General features: G+C 44.6%; 6 protein-coding genes across 6 annotated transcripts; 2 read left to right on the forward strand and 4 right to left on the reverse strand.

The window, feature by feature from the left end:
- Nucleotides 1-185: 185 nt before the first annotated feature.
- SS1G_04429 (predicted protein) lies at nt 186-934 on the reverse strand (the record flags this gene model as incomplete). Its single annotated transcript, XM_001594572.1, has 2 exons — nt 186-693; nt 840-934. The coding sequence occupies 2 exons, from the start codon at nt 932-934 to the stop codon at nt 186-188; spliced, it is 603 nt and encodes a 200-aa protein (XP_001594622.1).
- Nucleotides 935-1,692: 758 nt separating this feature from the next.
- SS1G_04430 (carboxylesterase-mitochondrial 37S ribosomal protein YmS2) lies at nt 1,693-3,011 on the reverse strand (the record flags this gene model as incomplete). The annotated part of the gene is made up of 3 exons (XM_001594573.1): nt 1,693-1,859; nt 1,915-2,741; nt 2,800-3,011. 3 exons carry the CDS (start codon nt 3,009-3,011, stop codon nt 1,693-1,695), a joined length of 1,206 nt encoding a protein of 401 aa, XP_001594623.1.
- Nucleotides 3,012-3,973: 962 nt separating this feature from the next.
- SS1G_04431 (hypothetical protein) lies at nt 3,974-5,734 on the forward strand (the record flags this gene model as incomplete). The annotated part of the gene is made up of 2 exons (XM_001594574.1): nt 3,974-4,186; nt 4,286-5,734. The coding sequence occupies 2 exons, from the start codon at nt 3,974-3,976 to the stop codon at nt 5,732-5,734; spliced, it is 1,662 nt and encodes a 553-aa protein (XP_001594624.1).
- Nucleotides 5,735-6,637: 903 nt separating this feature from the next.
- Nucleotides 6,638-8,447, reverse strand: SS1G_04432 (hypothetical protein; the record flags this gene model as incomplete). Its single annotated transcript, XM_001594575.1, has 5 exons — nt 6,638-6,735; nt 7,133-7,286; nt 7,347-8,138; nt 8,194-8,272; nt 8,332-8,447. 5 exons carry the CDS (start codon nt 8,445-8,447, stop codon nt 6,638-6,640), a joined length of 1,239 nt encoding a protein of 412 aa, XP_001594625.1.
- A 462-nt stretch (nt 8,448-8,909) lies between these two features.
- On the reverse strand, nt 8,910-10,481 carry SS1G_04433 (hypothetical protein; the record flags this gene model as incomplete). Its single annotated transcript, XM_001594576.1, has 1 exon — nt 8,910-10,481. The coding sequence occupies one exon, from the start codon at nt 10,479-10,481 to the stop codon at nt 8,910-8,912; it is 1,572 nt and encodes a 523-aa protein (XP_001594626.1).
- A 461-nt stretch (nt 10,482-10,942) lies between these two features.
- SS1G_04434 (hypothetical protein) lies at nt 10,943-17,674 on the forward strand (the record flags this gene model as incomplete). The annotated part of the gene is made up of 2 exons (XM_001594577.1): nt 10,943-17,079; nt 17,137-17,674. The coding sequence occupies 2 exons, from the start codon at nt 10,943-10,945 to the stop codon at nt 17,672-17,674; spliced, it is 6,675 nt and encodes a 2,224-aa protein (XP_001594627.1).
- Nucleotides 17,675-17,920: the final 246 nt, after the last annotated feature.

Consider the following 17,920-nt stretch of genomic DNA (forward strand, 5'->3'; position numbering starts at 1 on the left):
AGTAGCAATAATCCACAGTATCAGAGACATAAGGAGAAACATTTGAAGTGTTGACCATATTTGTCATCAACACTACCATTACAAACATCATTAATAAAATAATTATGCCTCCAGAAGCCAAAAAAAAAACCTTGGAATGTGTTAGATTGCATGAGTCATGGATATAGCACCACGTGCTTGCTTTCCTACAAAGCCATAACAGCACCCACAACACCAACCGCTAATCCTCCACAGATCCTCAACATATCAACGCCTAATGCACCAGCAGCACCCTTCTCTACTGTCGCAGGATCAGTTGAGCTTGCACTTGCACTTGCACTTCCAGTTCCACTCGCTGAACTCTTTTGAGTTGCAATCGCAGTCTTTGCCGCACCAGTATCTGATGCAGTGGCAGCTTCAGTCGCAGTTGCGCTTGCCACCAAATCACCGAAACCATCTTTGCTGAGAATGCTCAATTCTACGGTGTAGACTGATGCAATAACGCTGGCGAGTGGAGAAGGTAAAGCAGTCAAAACGGATGTATTCGGGATTTGGCCATTCAAAACGTCTGATTGGAGGGACGCTTGAAAAGCTTGGAGAGAGTTGAGGGCGGCTGTATCGGTGGCAAGACTTGAAACTATTGAAAGCAGGGCTGGTTGGGTGGCCAGAGCGGCGATATAAGATTCAACATCATTAACTAGGGCTGAGGTTTGGCTTGAGGAGAGACTGTTAGTTTAAATGGAGCTGACATGCGATATAGCAGTCAATTTTGTTAGAAGGGGAAAGAAAAATCAATGATTTACGGAAAAGGAGAAGGGGGGAGGGGATGGATTCGGGGATGCAAAAAGATCAAGACATACGCTGCAGTCGGTGTTGTTGGCTCCGGAGCTGGAGCTGGAGACGCTGAGGCAAAGGCAATGAGCCCAGCGACAAGGAAGGGGTTTGAGAAGTGCATTTTGTCGATATTCGAAAGAAAGATGCAGATTGATTTACACTTGAAATCGAAAGAGTGGGTTTGATTGATTTCTATATGGGAAATTGACAGGAAAACTATTGAGTTATGATACGAAAAGGAGCAGATCAAGGAAATGGAGGAAGAGAAAGTTCAGAATATCAACAAAAACCCAATACTAAAATGTAACCGTTATATGGCCCCCACTAAAGATGATATGGATGCCTAGCAGCCCATAATTTCGCTTTAAAAATATAAGGGGATTAATTGTGGCTTCTATTTGTGAAGATCTATTGGTTACCTCGTTCGAGAACTTCCCACAATAACTCTCAATGCAGGTCTGACGATCAAAATGGCCTCTTGGGGCGGCAAATCTGACATTTATTAATTGAGATGCAATTTGCTGGTGCTCTTGTAGTTTGGTATTTCAGCACCCACACAAAGCAACTCAGGATATCTGATTCGACAAAAAGCTATGGTGGGATGACCCACAAACCGTACGACCGGATGTCTTACTCCATTCAGCCGCAATTTCACGTTCTAATTTCAACGCGCTGTGTGCGCACCAAGCACCCTTTTTGTGTTCTCAAAGCTTGGAAACGGCGGCCATTTAGAGTGCCTAGAATCCACAACTTATTAAATCTCCATCGACTCATGTTCGAAGCCTGTTGTCGGCTTAATGTCCCAATGAAGGTGATACTTTTACTCTCGTACTGTTCGAGACCCCTTTTCCTGTAGTCGGCCGAAATATTTAACCGACTTCATACTTTCTTACCAGCCCTAATGAGATCTGACACTTTCGGTGGCAGTACCAATGCACTCCGGTCATTTCTTGAATAGAAGTCTACTAACAACATCGCTGTCTTTTCAGGAAGGTCTTCATGAACAAAATGGCCGGCCTCAGGAAAAACTTGCAGCGCATACTTCCCTATTGATCGTCAGCTTGAGCCTAAATTTAGGTTCACGTAAATAACTATTCTTACCTTGCATTTGCCCAATAATCAACTCTTTATCGAGTCTGTCTGTCCCAGCAAGCAGCAATAGCTTTCCACCCTTAGCCTCGAGGAACTTTTTACTTAGCCCAACAAACCAACCTTCCCAAAATGGCTGAGTGGCCCCCAAGTTTGTGCGCCACGTCCATGATCGTGACCCGCCAGCTTCTTCATCGTGTCTCAGTAGCGCAGGTACACTCGTTCGCGCCGACAATGTATTTCGTATTGTTCTCGATCTCGTGTGCCACTCAATGCCAGATTGCAGAGAAGGAAAACCTAGTGGTCGAGTCGATAAGTAGGTTTGCATGCTTTGAAGAGCATCCATAGCAGAACCCTCAACTACGTCAAGAACCGCGTAGCCAAGGACTGAGCGACCTAGCTTTCCGCTCTTTGCAACGTCTGTAATAACTGCCCCACCAAGAGAGTGGCCAACAAGTACAAGAGGCGGAAGTTCTTTCCAACTCATTCTCTCTTTTGTAGCTTCAATGACATATAATAGGTCTGAACTTAATGTCTCTAGGCTAAGATCAAGAAGTTCTGCCTCTGGGGAGATATCCGTAGAACCATGACCACGAGCATCAAGGGAGAGTACGCCCGCAGAAGGTAGCCTTTTCCGAATTTCCGATGTCAAAACAGCAAATGACAAACCTGATGACCCAGCTCCATGATGTGCAACAAATAAAGGTGCAGACCCAACAGGAGATGTAAGATATGCATGGTGCGTTATAGTCTCCGGCTCCATCTTATGTTCAAGAAACAGTTCTCGCTCGAAGTACGTCGTCCACGGTATCTGGTCCATCGTCCGTTTATTGGGAATACTGGTAGCATCAAAAATATCAGCTCGGCACAAAAATATAGCTGTAAGCATGAACAAACCCTTGCGGCCGAGCAAACAATTTCTGATTTGAGGATGGTATGATGGTGCCAGTAGATGAAGCTGAGGATGCCGAGGAAGAGTCATCATCTACTGGCAGATCTGGCAATTCACCAGGAATATCAATCTCTTCCTCCTCATCAGCTTCGTTGAACATTGGAGGAGCGAACTTTGGAAGCTTAGGTTTAACGAAGGACCGTTGTAAATCGCTCATATTGTCGTCTTGATCGGATCTGTATTATTTAGTTGTACGGAATGGTGATCAAATTACTTGTGAAAGAAGAGAACAGGTCAAAATTATACATTGAAAATGGCCAAAGAATCTCTAAGTACAATGTGCATAGATTTCAAAGAAATTGAGAAACTTTCAAATGTTGCACATTAACAAGACAATCAGCTGCAGACAAAGCACAGATAAGATAAGAACAGAACATTTGACATTGCTTAGTCAGCCAAATGAATGATCGACAATTGAGAAATAGGAATAGGCATCGATATCATCAATTACCTAACTCATATAGATTGAATGTATGTGCAGTACATGTAGGTCTTAGTAAGTACCTACCTATGCCATCAGGAAGTCGACCAATTGGTGAACTGAGCGACAAAATCCAAAATCATGATCATGGCAAATTTCCATACTTTTGTGTAATTGCGGTGTTGCAGTGTGCATAAAGAACCTGACGTCATACTCTCCATTTTCCTCGGTCTTCTTCAAAATAGCTTCACTTCCATCATTGACCAAGCCCCCAAAACTAAACCAAACTGGAATCAAATCTACATACGGGAGGGAAGAAACGCAAAAAATAACAACACAAACATAGCTAGCTAGCTACTAGCTACTAGCTACAGCAAACACGATCGAGTACAACGCCAGATCTACTCAGCCTAGATCAAACGAAACAACTTCGTTCCTTGCTTGACTTCTAGTTTATTTTAGTTTACTTTAACAGTGTCAACATCATTGGTGTCCAGGTATTTCATGGTGACGATCTCCTTTTGAATCTATTTTCATTTCATGGTTTACTAGGAAATCTGTATTTCTTATCATATCATCTTATATCATCTCATCTCCCTCCCATCTCCTATCCATTTTCCATCTTTTCACACACGATAAAGCATATCGTTATTGTCGCCGAAGTTCCTACCAATCAAGTGCGCTTCGACAGAGTCAGTATGGTTTCCCTATGGGGTTCCAAGAAGGATGGCGATCATGATTCTGCCCCAGGAAGTGTGCATTCTCGTGCCCATTCTCAAAATGGAGATTCACATGAACATGTAGCTTCTCATCAATCGCCCCCTCAACCACGTTACCCCCATGAGGCGGACGAACGTACTCGCCTACTTCCACCCAGTCGTGATGGTTTCTTGAGTCCCGATGATCCGGCTGTAAGCTCTCCCCCCTTCCAATTAAATCCGCCACATATTCTGCGATCGTTTCGCTTGGGGAATTGATCCTGACCTTAAGCTGATGATATGTGCACATAGGTGTCTCCATATAACTTATGGAGTGTACGATTCCTACGATACTTCACAGTTTTGTTTACCATTATCACCTTCCTTTGGTGGGTGCTACTACTGGTGTCGATATTCGTTTCCCCACCAGGAATGCACTCAAGAGGCTCCGGCTTCTTCGATTTCTCCTATACCACCTTGACACTTGGACTGTTACTCATTGTACTTCTGTTCTTCTCGACACCATCCAAGGCGGCACAAGTAACATGTCTCGTCGTTGCCGTGATTCTACTAGTTGATGCGATAATGATTGTCGCTGTTCCACGTCTCCGTGTTGAGGAAGGATGGGTTGGTATTGCTAGTGTTCTTTGGGCTCTACTCATGTCCATATGGACAATTGTCACGGATCGAGTCGTAGCAGCCGGCAAAGTTGAAGAGGAGGAGCGCTTGACTGGGCGCGCAGAGACTCGCCGTACACTAAAAGAATGGTGTTCTGTCTTGACATCTACAATCATTCTAATAATCCTAGGACTCGTCACTATTCTCTTAACTGCAACATTGATTCTGCGAGCTCGCGACGCCTCACTTGCACCACCAGGGGAACGATACTACGTCGATGGTGACAAATTCCAAATTCATGTCTTCTGCGAAGGTAACCTCACCGATGCAAAGGGCAACAAGAATCCAACAGTGCTATTCGAAGCTGGTGAAGGACCCTTTGAACATAGCATGATGCGGATCGCAACAAATGCTTACGCCAATGGAAGTATCAGCCGATACTGTTATTCTGATCGACCTGGCATTGCGTGGTCCGACAATGCGCCATCTCCATTCTCAGCTGGCATGGCAGCCGACGTGCTCTCGGAAGCTCTAGCTCGTGCAGGCGAAGAAGGCCCTTGGATTCTTGCTAGTGCAGGAGTAGGCAGTATCTATAGTCGAATATTTGCCTCCCGACATGGTCAAGAAGTCGCAGGTCTTTTACTCATCGATCCCCTCCACGAAGATCTTCTCTATCGTCTTGGATCACCAAAAAGAGGGTTTTTCCTTTGGGGTCGTGGTGTTCTCTCACCGCTCGGTTTAGATCGTACATTTGGCGCCATTTTCAACGGTCGCACACGTGAAGATCGAGTATTCGGGCGTTCAGCTTATCAGGGTGGAAAATACCTCAAAGCCAAACTCCAAGAATCTCTTGTCGCTAATTCGTTGACGAAGAACGAGATTAGTAGCGCGAGAAACATACAATATGATACTACGCCTCTTGTGGTGATTAGCTCCGGTATCGAGGTCAGAAGGAATGACGAGTGGAAGAGGAAACAAGAAGATCTTACTCATTTGACGAACAGTCTGATAAGTTGGGATGTGGTCAACAAGGCTCCTTCGGAGGTATGGAGGACGCTCGAGGGACGAAACATTATTGAGAAGAGGCTGAAAAAATTGGTCAAAGAAGCTGAAGACTTTGAATTAATGGAAGGCATATACTGATGATGACATGTGAGGACATGTGAGCAATGAGGATTTGAAGGATAGGACTTGTGAGAGGATACAAGCGTGGACATGGAAATGGACTGATTTGATTATGAATATTTTTTTCCGGTTGGTTTTTGATGGTTGGTTGGTTGGTACATTTGCATTTCTAGTTTGGTGCTGGATGGCCGGTTGGAAGGATCTCCCATATCATTTTAGGATTGGTTTACTTTACTTGTTTTAACTAGGTACTTAATGCATACCATTCATTTGCGCAGCATTGCTTGTGATCCCGCAACCTGTTTGGCTGTTTCCAAAGCTCTAAGTCTATAATATAGAATTTGACAATTTGTGACACCCAAGAGATCAACCCGATGGCACTCTTTAATGTCTGAATATAGACCTGACAAACTAATGGTGTTCGAGACCTGCATGCTTCACGACAGTCTTAAATATCTAACTTCAAATCTAAGTACGGGGTAGCCGTGGCACTGGGCTTATATATCTCAGGATACCTAAAAATTGGAGCTCAGATGCCTCATATCATATATCATTTGAATACAAGAAACAATTTGATATATGTTTTCTTTCTCACGCAACGTAGAGCGTCAAAAGAAAGGGAAGAAGCGTATGCGTTCTAAGAGTAAGATCAGGTCCGTTCAGTGGATACACGCAGTAAATATCGGCGATTATGGAGTGCTCGATAGGAGAAGAGAAAGATAAATGATAAATGGCTTAGCTTTTGAGGTTAGTTCAGGTGTTGAGTTCATATTCTTTATTGCCATCTAATTATTAATGTTAGAGAGCATTCATCATGTCCCATCTCATTCACTTTAACCCATCTCATTCACCTCAATCCCTCTCAATCCCATAATCAGAAGATGCTGAGGCACATCAATCCAATTCACTAACACTAGGTATTTACACATAAACAAAGCCAACGCCAATAAAGCTCTCCTCCTCAACCCCAACTTCCACCACCCCAAACTCCCACCATCCTCTTTCGAAATCCCCGAAAGCTGTATTTCGGTATCAGGAAATTTTTCTCAATAGATTTCATTCTTTCAAATTTGAATTTGGAGTAATGCAAAAGTTTCATGGGGCGTTGGATGTGCAATAAAACTCGGCAGATACTGTGGAATACGTAACTATATTTCATCTAGTATCTCTTCTGAAAACATCGGTGACGAACAAACATTAAAGACTCATATTAATCTTTGTCTATTCATATACCTAGTTTAAATTAGGTATGAGAAGATAAGTCGTGATACACACTATAGCTACATACACTCTTCCTAACATCATTTCCTTTTCAACATATCTTAGTAACCTTAACGCCAATACCTTTGCTATGCATACATGATCCCAATCCATTTTCAACCCACGAGAGCATGTAAAATACCAATCAAGAACTACCTAGAATGTTGGATATTCTCAATGACAAGTCGAGGATAGTGAGATGTTCATCTGCACCATCCACAAGTCGTTTGTCTGCTTCTGAAAAGAGAGCTACGATTTTATTTTTGTGGGTGTCGGCGATGAATTCGGAGTTGACGATGGTTTGGTAAAGCTGTTACCTTTATTAGTTTCTAGTGCCCCATGTCGAGCTGAGGGAAAGAATAATACATACCTGTGAGACGACCTGTGTGCCACTCCAACCATCGGCCACCATATCAACGACTACTTTTGATACGGCATCATATACGACCCCTCTTGATTTTGGTTGCATGGCCTTGACCAGCTTTTCGATGGTGTTATCCGGTATAACTCCAGCAATATCCTCCACACTGCTCACTGTAACCATTTTCGCATCCACATCCATTTTGTCCTCATTATCACCCTCCCCGTCCTTCAGACTAATCGCACCAACCAACCTGGCTGCACTTTGTAAATATGTAATCGCCTTTCTCAAATCACCCTCACTGCATCTAATCAACGCTTCCACAGCCCCTTCCTCCAACTTAACCCCCTCCTTATCCGCAATCTCTTTCACCCTAACCACAGCATTCCCCTTATCCAAACTCTTGAACCGAAACTTACTACACCTACTCGCCAACGGATCAATAATCCTCGTCACATAATTGCAAATCAAACAAAATCTCGTAATCCTGCTATACGTCTCCATCGTTCTTCTCAACGCACTCTGCGCATCCTGCGTCATGCTATCCGCCTCATCCAATATAATGATTTTGTAAGGTGGACATGGATATTTCTGACGATAGGCAGGAGAAGGATTGGAAAGTTGCATACGGGCGAAATCTTTTACTTTTTCGCGGACGATGGATATTCCTCGTTCGTCAGAGGCATTGAGTTCAAGGACTCGGGATTTAATAAGTTCGGGGCCGTAAAGTTCCTTGGCGAGAGCGAGAACAGTGGATGTTTTACCCGTACCTGGAGGGCCGTAGAAGAGCATATGAGGAAGCTGTGAGGTAGATTGTTAGAGGGAGTTCCAAGAAGGGAATGAGAAAAAAGCTAACATTAGAGGATTGGAGTGTGCGTTGCAAAACAGTAATGGTATGATCTTGTGCCGTGACATCTCCCAAGCCCTTTGGGCGACTGTAAAATCATTAGCAAAGCTTTAAAAGAAAGAGATTATGCTCAAACCAGTGACTGACTATTTTTCAACCCATGGCTGCATCCGATTATTTCCCTTAGGCTTCTCTTTGATATTGGCGGTGCCATTCGACGCAGCTTCCGCCTTACGAGCTTTAATATCGAAGAAGCTAGCCATTTTGAAGAAAACACAGAATTTTCCTGAGATTTACAAGCTGCAAAGAGTTTGAACTTCAGATGACGGATATCACATTATCGAGGGAGACGCGTCGTGAAATTCCACTTTACGCGACATATTTAGCGCGAGGCTGAAATACCTCGAAATCTTAGGCTACCCACTGGCTTCACTCAAATGCGTCGAAAATGCAATCATTATTTCGTAAACGCTTTTGTGTTTAAATTGACATCAAGCAAGTAATAATTTGGGAAATTTCTAATCTACAATACATGATGCTGTATACTTGTCCAACTTTACCTATACAATGACTACACCATGTTTCGCCCTGCTTTCTTGCTATCGTTACCATGAGGCCGACCAAATGCCACTCCAATGTCTGGGCCATGCAGACCATATATAGTTCCACCTAGGCATCGACGTTTGAGCCTCAAAAGCCCAACCCCTAGGCCTTTTGTAATGCGTTTAATCCGACATCAAATCGTCTGTCCTTATGACACCAAGATTGCCATCCAGAGTCGACCAAACACCTCCGATATTCGAGATCCCCAGCTTTTGCCTGCCAAAAGGTACATCTCTTTCTACACCCTGTCCCTCGGGAACACATCCCAAAAGGGTTTGAAGGTCGTTTAAAGTCTTGTAGGCTTCTGTGAGAGCCGATTCTCCATCTTCTAGTCTTTCTAAAACTGCCTCTTTAGTCGCGATGCTACTTGACTCGGCCGCAAAGACCCAAGCTTTGGCTCGACTGGATGAGCTTGGCTTATCGCTATTCGAAATATCCTCTTCGAACGATATCGGATCTCCAAGCCTTTTCCCTTGAGAGGTGGTAATAGACTGCATGGGATAAGCAGGCAAGAGATGGCTTTCGTCTACTAGCTTATCCAGATCTTTACCGGCTTCTTTGTGTTGCCTTGTGAGACTGCTAGTAAGATAAGACCTTTGCTGTATGGTGGACTTCTGCTCGTTTGAGATGAGAACCAGATCTTCAAGGTAAGGATATGTCGGCGCATTTGTGATGTTCGAGGAGTTATTTGGATTTTCTTCTATGAGTATGCCAGATGAATCTTCTGTTCCAACATCTGTAGGGAGTGGTGTAGTAAGATCCCCAGTAGCAGCGACGATTAACCTTTTTCTGATATCAAGGTATCGCTCATATATTTGCTTTATGGATACAAGTTGAGAATCAATGTATTCCTTCTCCTCATGCTCAGGCATACTTAGGCCTTGCCCCTCCGTTGCTGGTGTCGAATCTCCGGCTTTCCCTAATTCCATCTCGATCCAGTTAATTAGTTCATTACGGGTTGTTCCCAGTGCTTGCTGTCGACTACCCTGTTCTTGCTGATCTGTAGATGTGGTGGTTCCACCTCTAACTTTTGCTAATAACTTCTGCTCTTTTTTGAGGAGAAGCTGTGCTCGGAGGACCGACTTCTCCAATCGATTGACCAGTGATTTCAATTCAATTCTTTCAGAGTCTTGGTGATATTCTGTGGGTGCTATAACACTCGGCGGTACTGGCGGTAACGATCCAGTATCTCTCAGCACTTCTGAGCTCTTTGGGTCCAGATAAGCTTGTGTCGCAGCGGGCTTCTGTGCAAGTTGATCCACAGTATCTTGGATAATGCGAAAGCGTTCTTGCCTCTGACGTCGTTTTTCTAAGACTAGAAAAGCCTGCAAAGATACTTCCTTAGATGTAACCTTGTCTTGAGTCCTTGCTCGCATCTCGCTATGAGATTCTGTTTCATCATGTTGTGTACTGAGAATTGCAAAGTCTCTTTGGGCCTTCAGATTAGCATGAAGACTGCGTAGATATTCATGTTGAACACCCGGAAAACCCAATCCTTGCTTGACATCAGAAGTAGGCTCTGGAAGAGACGAACTTATAGGCGTCAAGATACTTTCTCCAGCATTCACATTGGAATTTAGGTGAGCAGCAAGGACACGTCGAACATGCAGAGCATCCTGTCTCTGTCTGATGTAAGTGCTTAAGGTATGATGTATTTGTTTAATACCATCGGGAAGATTTTCCGAATCATTCATTTTGATAAAAATAGAAATACCGATAAATCGAACTGCTTGACGCCCAGAAGCGATATTGGTTAAGGTCACTAGAGACAATGGTTTGTTTACCTTATTTAGTGATTTTGATTTTGATGTTGACGTGGAGAGTAGTGGACAGGTACAAGTAGCGCCAGGCCCACTAGCGTCTATTAAGTAAATTTAGTGGCCTCGCGTTAAACCTTAATTTTGCGAATTTTGGAAGCTTGAGACCTCTTTGATTTATATCAAAATACCCTTTGCTGTGGCGTCTACTAATTTTCTTTACATACCTTCTTTGATTCATCAATGTATTGGAGATAAATTTCATAATCCATGTTTTAAGGAGAATTACTTCAGATGACTTGAAAGCTCTCTTCCAGCCATCTTCTAACGATTTCTTCTCAACATCCGCCATCTAGGCTTCAGCCTTTCTCACACCGTAATTCGACGACTTATCAAAAATGACGGACCAACAGCGCGATGTATCGCAGTATAAATATGCGGCGATGTCCAACCTGGTTCTCCAGGCGGATCGTAGATTCGTTACTCGCCGCAACGATGAGGTGACAGGAGATCCAGAATCACTTGCGGGGCAAATCAGCATTCGGGATATGGGGTCGCGAACTGCACGCGAGGACGCGCCGAAACAGAAGAAGAAAGCTTCGGGCCTTCCAGATGTTGAGAGAGGAGGTTATCGCGAAGGCGAGGATGTCTTGGAACGAGAACAGCGCAAACGCAAGCGTGGAGAGCCAGCACAACTTCGAGGAAGTGGAATATTGTCGGCAGCAGATGCATTGGTTGAGGGAATTCGGTACAGACCTAGGACTTCGGCGACGCGAGCAACTTACGATCTTATTTTAACTACAGTAGCTAATAATCTCGGAGACGTTCCCCATGAAGTTGTTCGAAGCGCCACGGATGCTGTGTTGGAGTATTTAAAAGACGACGACATGAAAGATTTTGACAAGAAGAAGGAAATTGATGATCTACTAGGCGCCAGTATGAATCCGAAACAGTTCAACGAGCTCGTGAACCTAGGCAAAAAAATTACAGATTACGACGCGCAGGATGAAGACGAAGAAATGGCAGATGGAGACAACAGCGGCGAAAATGGCGCGGAAATAGATGACCGCCAGGGAGTAGCGGTTGTATTCGACGACAATTCCGACGACGAGGGTGATGAAGTGCTTAATGAAATTCGAGAAGAGTCGTCCGAAGACGAGGATGATGCACAAGATCGTCCTGGTGACGAGGAAGTCGCTATGGCTGGTGGTGCCGGAGTCGATAGAGATGAAGAACCCCAGGAAATACCCGAAGAGGAAGCAATAATTATGGACTCTGGTTCCGTGCAGAATGCTGACTCAGCTAAAGACAAGAAAGATTTCATACCAGCTCGTGAAATTGATGCATATTGGTTGCAACGACAGATTGGCTCAGTTTACACGGATGCTCATGTACAGCAAGTTAAAACGCAGGAAGTTCTGCATACACTTTCTGGAGCACCCGCTGAAGAAGGTGGCGATGAGAGGCCTCTTAGAGAAATCGAAAATGATCTCGCAGAACTGTTTGACTACGAGCATCACGAGCTGGTACATAAGCTGATCGCGAACCGGGATAAAATAGTCTGGCTTACGCGTTTAGCTCGAGCTGAAGATGCTGAAGCTCGAGGTGTTGTTGAGCGTGAGATTGCTTCCGAGGGACTACGATGGATTTTGGACGAGCTTCGTGGAGTTGCTCCAGGAGATGGATCAAAGAAACGGAAACTGGAAATTAAAATGGACATCGACGTTCCAGCTGAATACATCAATGGCGGCACGAAGAATGAGGAAAAGGACAAAGATGGTTTGGTTGGTGGACTGCAACCACGAAAGCTCATCAACCTTGAAAATCTCGTCTTTGACCAAGGCAATCATTTGATGACGAACCCTAAGGTCAAATTGCCCGAGGGGTCTACCAAGCGAACGTTTAAAGGATACGAAGAGATTCACGTGCCACCTCCCAAGAAACGCAACGACCCTTCCGATCGTGATATTCCGGTTACGGAAATGCCTGAATGGGCACGGGTGCCGTTCTCATCTACAGTGAAGCTCAACAAGATTCAATCTCAGTGCTTCCCGACAGCTTTTGAGGATGATGGTAACATGCTCATTTGCGCGCCCACTGGAAGTGGTAAGACCAATGTTGGAATGTTGACTATATTACGAGAAATCGGTAAAAACCGCAACCCAGAGACTGGAGAAATCAATCTGGACGCATTTAAAATAGTTTACATTGCACCTCTCAAAGCCTTAGTTCAAGAACAAGTTGGAAATTTTGGTGCTAGACTGAAGCCATATGGTATCAAGGTTTCCGAATTGACTGGAGATCGTCAGCTCACGAAGCAACAAATTGCCGATACCCAAATCATTGTGACGACCCCTGAAAAATGGGATGTCATCACTAGAAAAGCTACTGATCTGAGTTACACCAATCTTGTCCGTCTCATCATTATTGACGAGATCCATCTTTTGCACGATGACCGTGGACCAGTTCTAGAAAGCATTGTGAGTCGGACGATTAGAAAGATGGAGCAGACGGGCGATCCTGTTCGTCTGGTCGGTCTTTCAGCCACATTGCCAAATTACCGTGATGTCGCAAGCTTTCTTCGCGTCGACCCTCTCAAAGGGATGTTCCATTTTGATGGATCATACCGTCCTTGTCCGCTTCGCCAGGAATTTGTTGGCATAACAGAAAAAAAGGCCATCAAACAACTAAAGACAATGAATGACGTGACTTATACCAAGGTTTTGGAGCACGTAGGCAAGAATCGAAACCAGATGATTATTTTTGTGCACTCTCGTAAGGAGACAGCAAAAACAGCTAGATACATTCGAGACAAAGCCCTGGAAATGGAGACGATTGGACAAATATTGCGGAGTGATGTGTCGGGAACTCGAGAAACTCTTAGTTCCGAGGCTGAGGAGGTTAGCGATCGGGAGCTTAAGGATTTGTTACCATACGGTTTCGGGATCCATCATGCTGGTATGAACAGGCCTGATCGAACATCTGTCGAGGAACTCTTTCATGAAGGTCTAATTCAAGTCCTTGTATGCACTGCTACATTGGCATGGGGTGTCAACCTACCAGCGCACACTGTCATTATTAAAGGTACTCAAGTCTATTCCCCGGAAAAAGGCAGCTGGGTGGAACTCAGTCCCCAAGATGTACTTCAAATGCTTGGACGTGCTGGTCGACCGCAGTACGACACTTACGGGGAAGGTATCATCATCACCACGCAGAACGAAATGCAGTATTATCTGTCACTCCTGAATCAACAATTGCCGATCGAGAGTCAGTTTGTTAGCAGATTGGTAGACAACCTAAATGCAGAGGTTGTTCTTGGCAATGTCCGTAGTCGAGACGAAGGTGTCGAGTGGTTAGGATACACCTATTTATTCGTCCGAATGCTTCGATCACCTGGATTGTATAGCGTAGGAGCCGATTATGAAGATGACAGTGCACTTGAGCAAAAACGAGTTGATTTAATTCATTCTGCTGCTATGGTTCTGGAGAAGTCTAACCTTATCAAATACGACAAGAAGACTGGCAAACTACAAGCGACCGAGCTTGGCAGAATTGCTTCTCATTATTACATTACACACGGCTCCATGTTGACTTATAATCACCACCTCCAACCATCGATCACACCAATTGAGCTCTTCCGCGTATTTGCGTTGAGCGACGAGTTCAAGTACATCCCAGTTCGCCAAGAGGAAAAGTTGGAACTGGCCAAACTTTTGGGACGTGTGCCAATTCCCGTAAAAGAGAGTGTTGAGGAACCCCATGCCAAAATAAATGTACTGCTACAAGCTTATGTTTCGAGATTGAAACTGGACGGACTTGCGTTAATGGCAGATTTGGTCTACGTCACTCAATCAGCTGGAAGAATCTTGCGTGCTATCTTCGAAATCACTCTCAAAAAGGGCTGGTCATCGGTAGCTAAGACAGCTTTGGAACTTTGCAAAATGGCAGAGAAGCGTATGTGGCCCACTATGTCACCTCTTCGACAATTCCCCGGATGTCCCCGGGACATCGTACAAAAAGCCGAAAGAATTGACGTCTCATGGGCCAACTACTTCGATCTTGATCCACCACGTATGGGCGAATTGCTAGGCCTTCCGAAAGCTGGCCGAACTGTCTGCAACCTCGTTGCAAAATTTCCCCGATTAGAACTTCAGGCACAAGTACAGCCAATGACGAGATCAATGTTGAGGGTGGAATTAACCATCACGCCCAAGTTTGAGTGGGATGAAGAAATTCATGGCGCTGCGGAAAGCTTTTGGATCATAGCCGAAGATTGTGACGGCGAGGACATACTTTTCCATGATCAATTTATCCTTCGTAAAGATTTTGCTCAATCCGAGATGAATGAGCATCTTGTCGAATTCACGGTCCCCATCACAGAACCCATGCCGCCACATTATTTTATCACCGTCATCTCGGATCGATGGATGAATTGTGAGACCAAGCTTGCAGTCTCGTTCCAGAAACTCATCTTACCTGAGAAATTTCCACCTCATACACCATTGTTGGATTTGCAGCCTCTACCTGTTGCAGCACTGAAAATCGATGAATTCAGATCGCTTTATCCTGACTGGGATCGCTTTAACAAAATCCAAACACAAACATTTAAATCACTTTTTGATACAGATGACAATGTTTTTGTTGGAGCGTCCACAGGAAGCGGCAAGACTGTTTGCGCAGAGTTTGCGTTACTCCATCACTGGAAGAAGGCCGACTCGGGACGTGCTGTCTATATCGCTCCGTTCCAAGAACTTGTTGATCTTCGACATCTAGATTGGCAAAAGCGTTTTTCGACGCTTCTCGGAGGCAAAGAAATCGTGAAGCTCACAGGAGAAACCACTGCCGACCTCAAACTTTTGGAGAGGGGTGATTTAATCCTTGCTACTCCTTCCCAATGGGATGTCTTATCGCGACAATGGCAACGGCGAAAGAACATTCAGAATGTTCAATTATTCATCGCAGATGAACTGCACATGCTTGGTGGGCAGGCTGGATTTGTTTATGAAATCATTGTCTCTCGCATGCATTACATCCGATCACAAACTGAATTACCACTGCGAATCGTGGGCCTGGGTGTCTCACTTGCCAATGCTCGTGACATCGGAGAATGGATTGACGCGAAGAAGCATAACATCTACAACTTCAGCCCCCACGTCCGTTCAGTTCCTCTAGAGCTTCATATTCAGTCATTCACTATTCCCCATTTCCCCTCTCTCATGCTTGCTATGGCGAAGCCAACCTACCTTGCCATAAATCAAATGTCGCCAGACAAGCCTGCTCTGGTATTCGTTCCTAGTAGAAAGCAGGCTCGTGCTACTACCCGTGATTTACTCCTTGCATGTGTAGCTAGCGATGACGAAGATCGTTTCCTACACGCCGACGTCGATGAGATGAAGCCTTTACTAGAGCGCATCCAAGAAGAAGCACTTGCAGAGTCTATCTCGCACGGCATAGGTTATTTTCATGAGGCTCTTAGCACGGGCGATAAACGTATTGTGAAACACCTTTACGATAATGGTGCCATACAAGTAATGGTTGCGTCTCGTGATGTTTGCTGGGAACTTGATTCCAAAGCACATTTAGTTATTGTGATGGGTACGCAGTTCTATGAAGGCAGGGAGCACCGCTATGTTGATTATCCTCTTAGTGAGATACTGCAGATGTTCGGCAAAGCAACACGACCCATGGAAGACAAAATTAGTAAAGGCGTTCTGATGGTACCAGCAGTCAAAAGAGAGTACTACAAGAAGTTCTTGAATGAAGCTCTTCCGATTGAGAGTCACCTCCAGGTGTACTTACATGATGCTTTCGTGTCTGAGATCAGTACAAAAATGATCGAGTCAGCTAGTGATGCCATCAATTGGACTACTTTCACGTACTTCTATCGAAGATTACTTGCCAATCCTAGCTACTACAGTCTCAAAGACACATCCCATGAAGGTTTGAGTGCTCACCTCTCGGAGCTTGTAGAAACTACCTTGAAAGACTTGGCCGAGTTCAAGATCATTGATTTGGATGAAGAGGATGATTCTGTCACTCCATTAAATGCAGCGATGATTGCTGCTTATTACAACATTTCGTACATAACCATGCAGACCTTTTTGCTGTCTTTGACTGGTCGCACTAAGCTTAAGGGTATTCTGGAAATTGTCACTTCGGCGACCGAGTTCGAATCCATCCAGATTAGGAGACACGAAGATAGTCTACTACGTAGAATATATGATAGACTTCCTGTCAAGATGGCACAACCAAGCTTTGATTCGCCTCACTTCAAGGCATTTGTACTTCTTCAAGCTCATTTTTCCAGAATGCAGCTACCGATCGACCTTGCTAAAGATCAAGAGATTATCCTGACGAAAGTCCTCGGTCTCTTAAGTGCTACCGTGGATGTCTTGTCTTCGGATGGCCACATCAACGCCATGAATGCCATGGAAATGTCGCAAATGGTTGTACAAGGGATGTGGGACCGCGACAGTCCTCTGAAACAGATTCCTCACTTCACACCTGAGGTCATCAAAGCTGCAAATGAATCTGGGTATGTTTTAAATCGTCAAATTGATCAGGTACCCCCGCTAATCAGACTTATCTACAGTATCAAGGACATCTTCGAGTTTATGGATGCGATGGACCCTTCCGAAAATCCAGACTATGAAGCTCTCATTAAACGACTGGGTCTCTCGCAAACTCAATTAGCGCAGGCTGCCCACTTTACAAATTCTAAGTATCCTAACATCGAGCTTGACTTTGAAGTGGAGGATCCGGAGGAGATTGTATCTGGATCACCAGCTTACATTAAAATTAAGATTTTACGAGATGTTGACGAGGATGATGATGCGGCAGAGGTGGACACGTCTGTACATGCTCCTTTCTACCCCGCGAAGAAAATGGAGAATTGGTGGTTAGTTGTGGGTGATGAAAGCTCGAAAACTTTACTTGCGATCAAACGGGTCACAATCGGAAAAGCGCTGAATCTTCGGCTTGAGTTTACAGTACCTACACCAGGGGAGCATGATTTGAAGTTGTTCCTCATGAGCGACAGCTATGTGGGTGTCGATCAAGATCCCAGTTTCCATGTCTCGGTGGCAGAAGGAATGGACGAAGATGATGAAGAAGACGAAGATGAAGAATGAGCAACTTCCCCCTATTCTCCTCGACGAAAGCATTGCTGTATAATAGATAGGTTTAGTTGGTCAAAAGCATATCTTGAGATTCATTGATTTGCTCGGAGGTTGCCTTGGATTCCGCATCCTTATTGGGTTCTTGTTCGATGTTTGTGACTGTGCTGCCTGTGCCACGGACGCTGCTCGCGAAGTGATTGGCTACGTCAAAAGGTGGCCCAACAGTGGGCGGGTTCTTACTTGTGTGTTGATCATGGC

The sequence above is a fragment of the Sclerotinia sclerotiorum genome, genomic scaffold (assembly GCF_000146945.2).
Source record: "Sclerotinia sclerotiorum 1980 UF-70 scaffold_5 genomic scaffold, whole genome shotgun sequence".
NCBI lineage: Eukaryota > Fungi > Ascomycota > Leotiomycetes > Helotiales > Sclerotiniaceae > Sclerotinia > Sclerotinia sclerotiorum.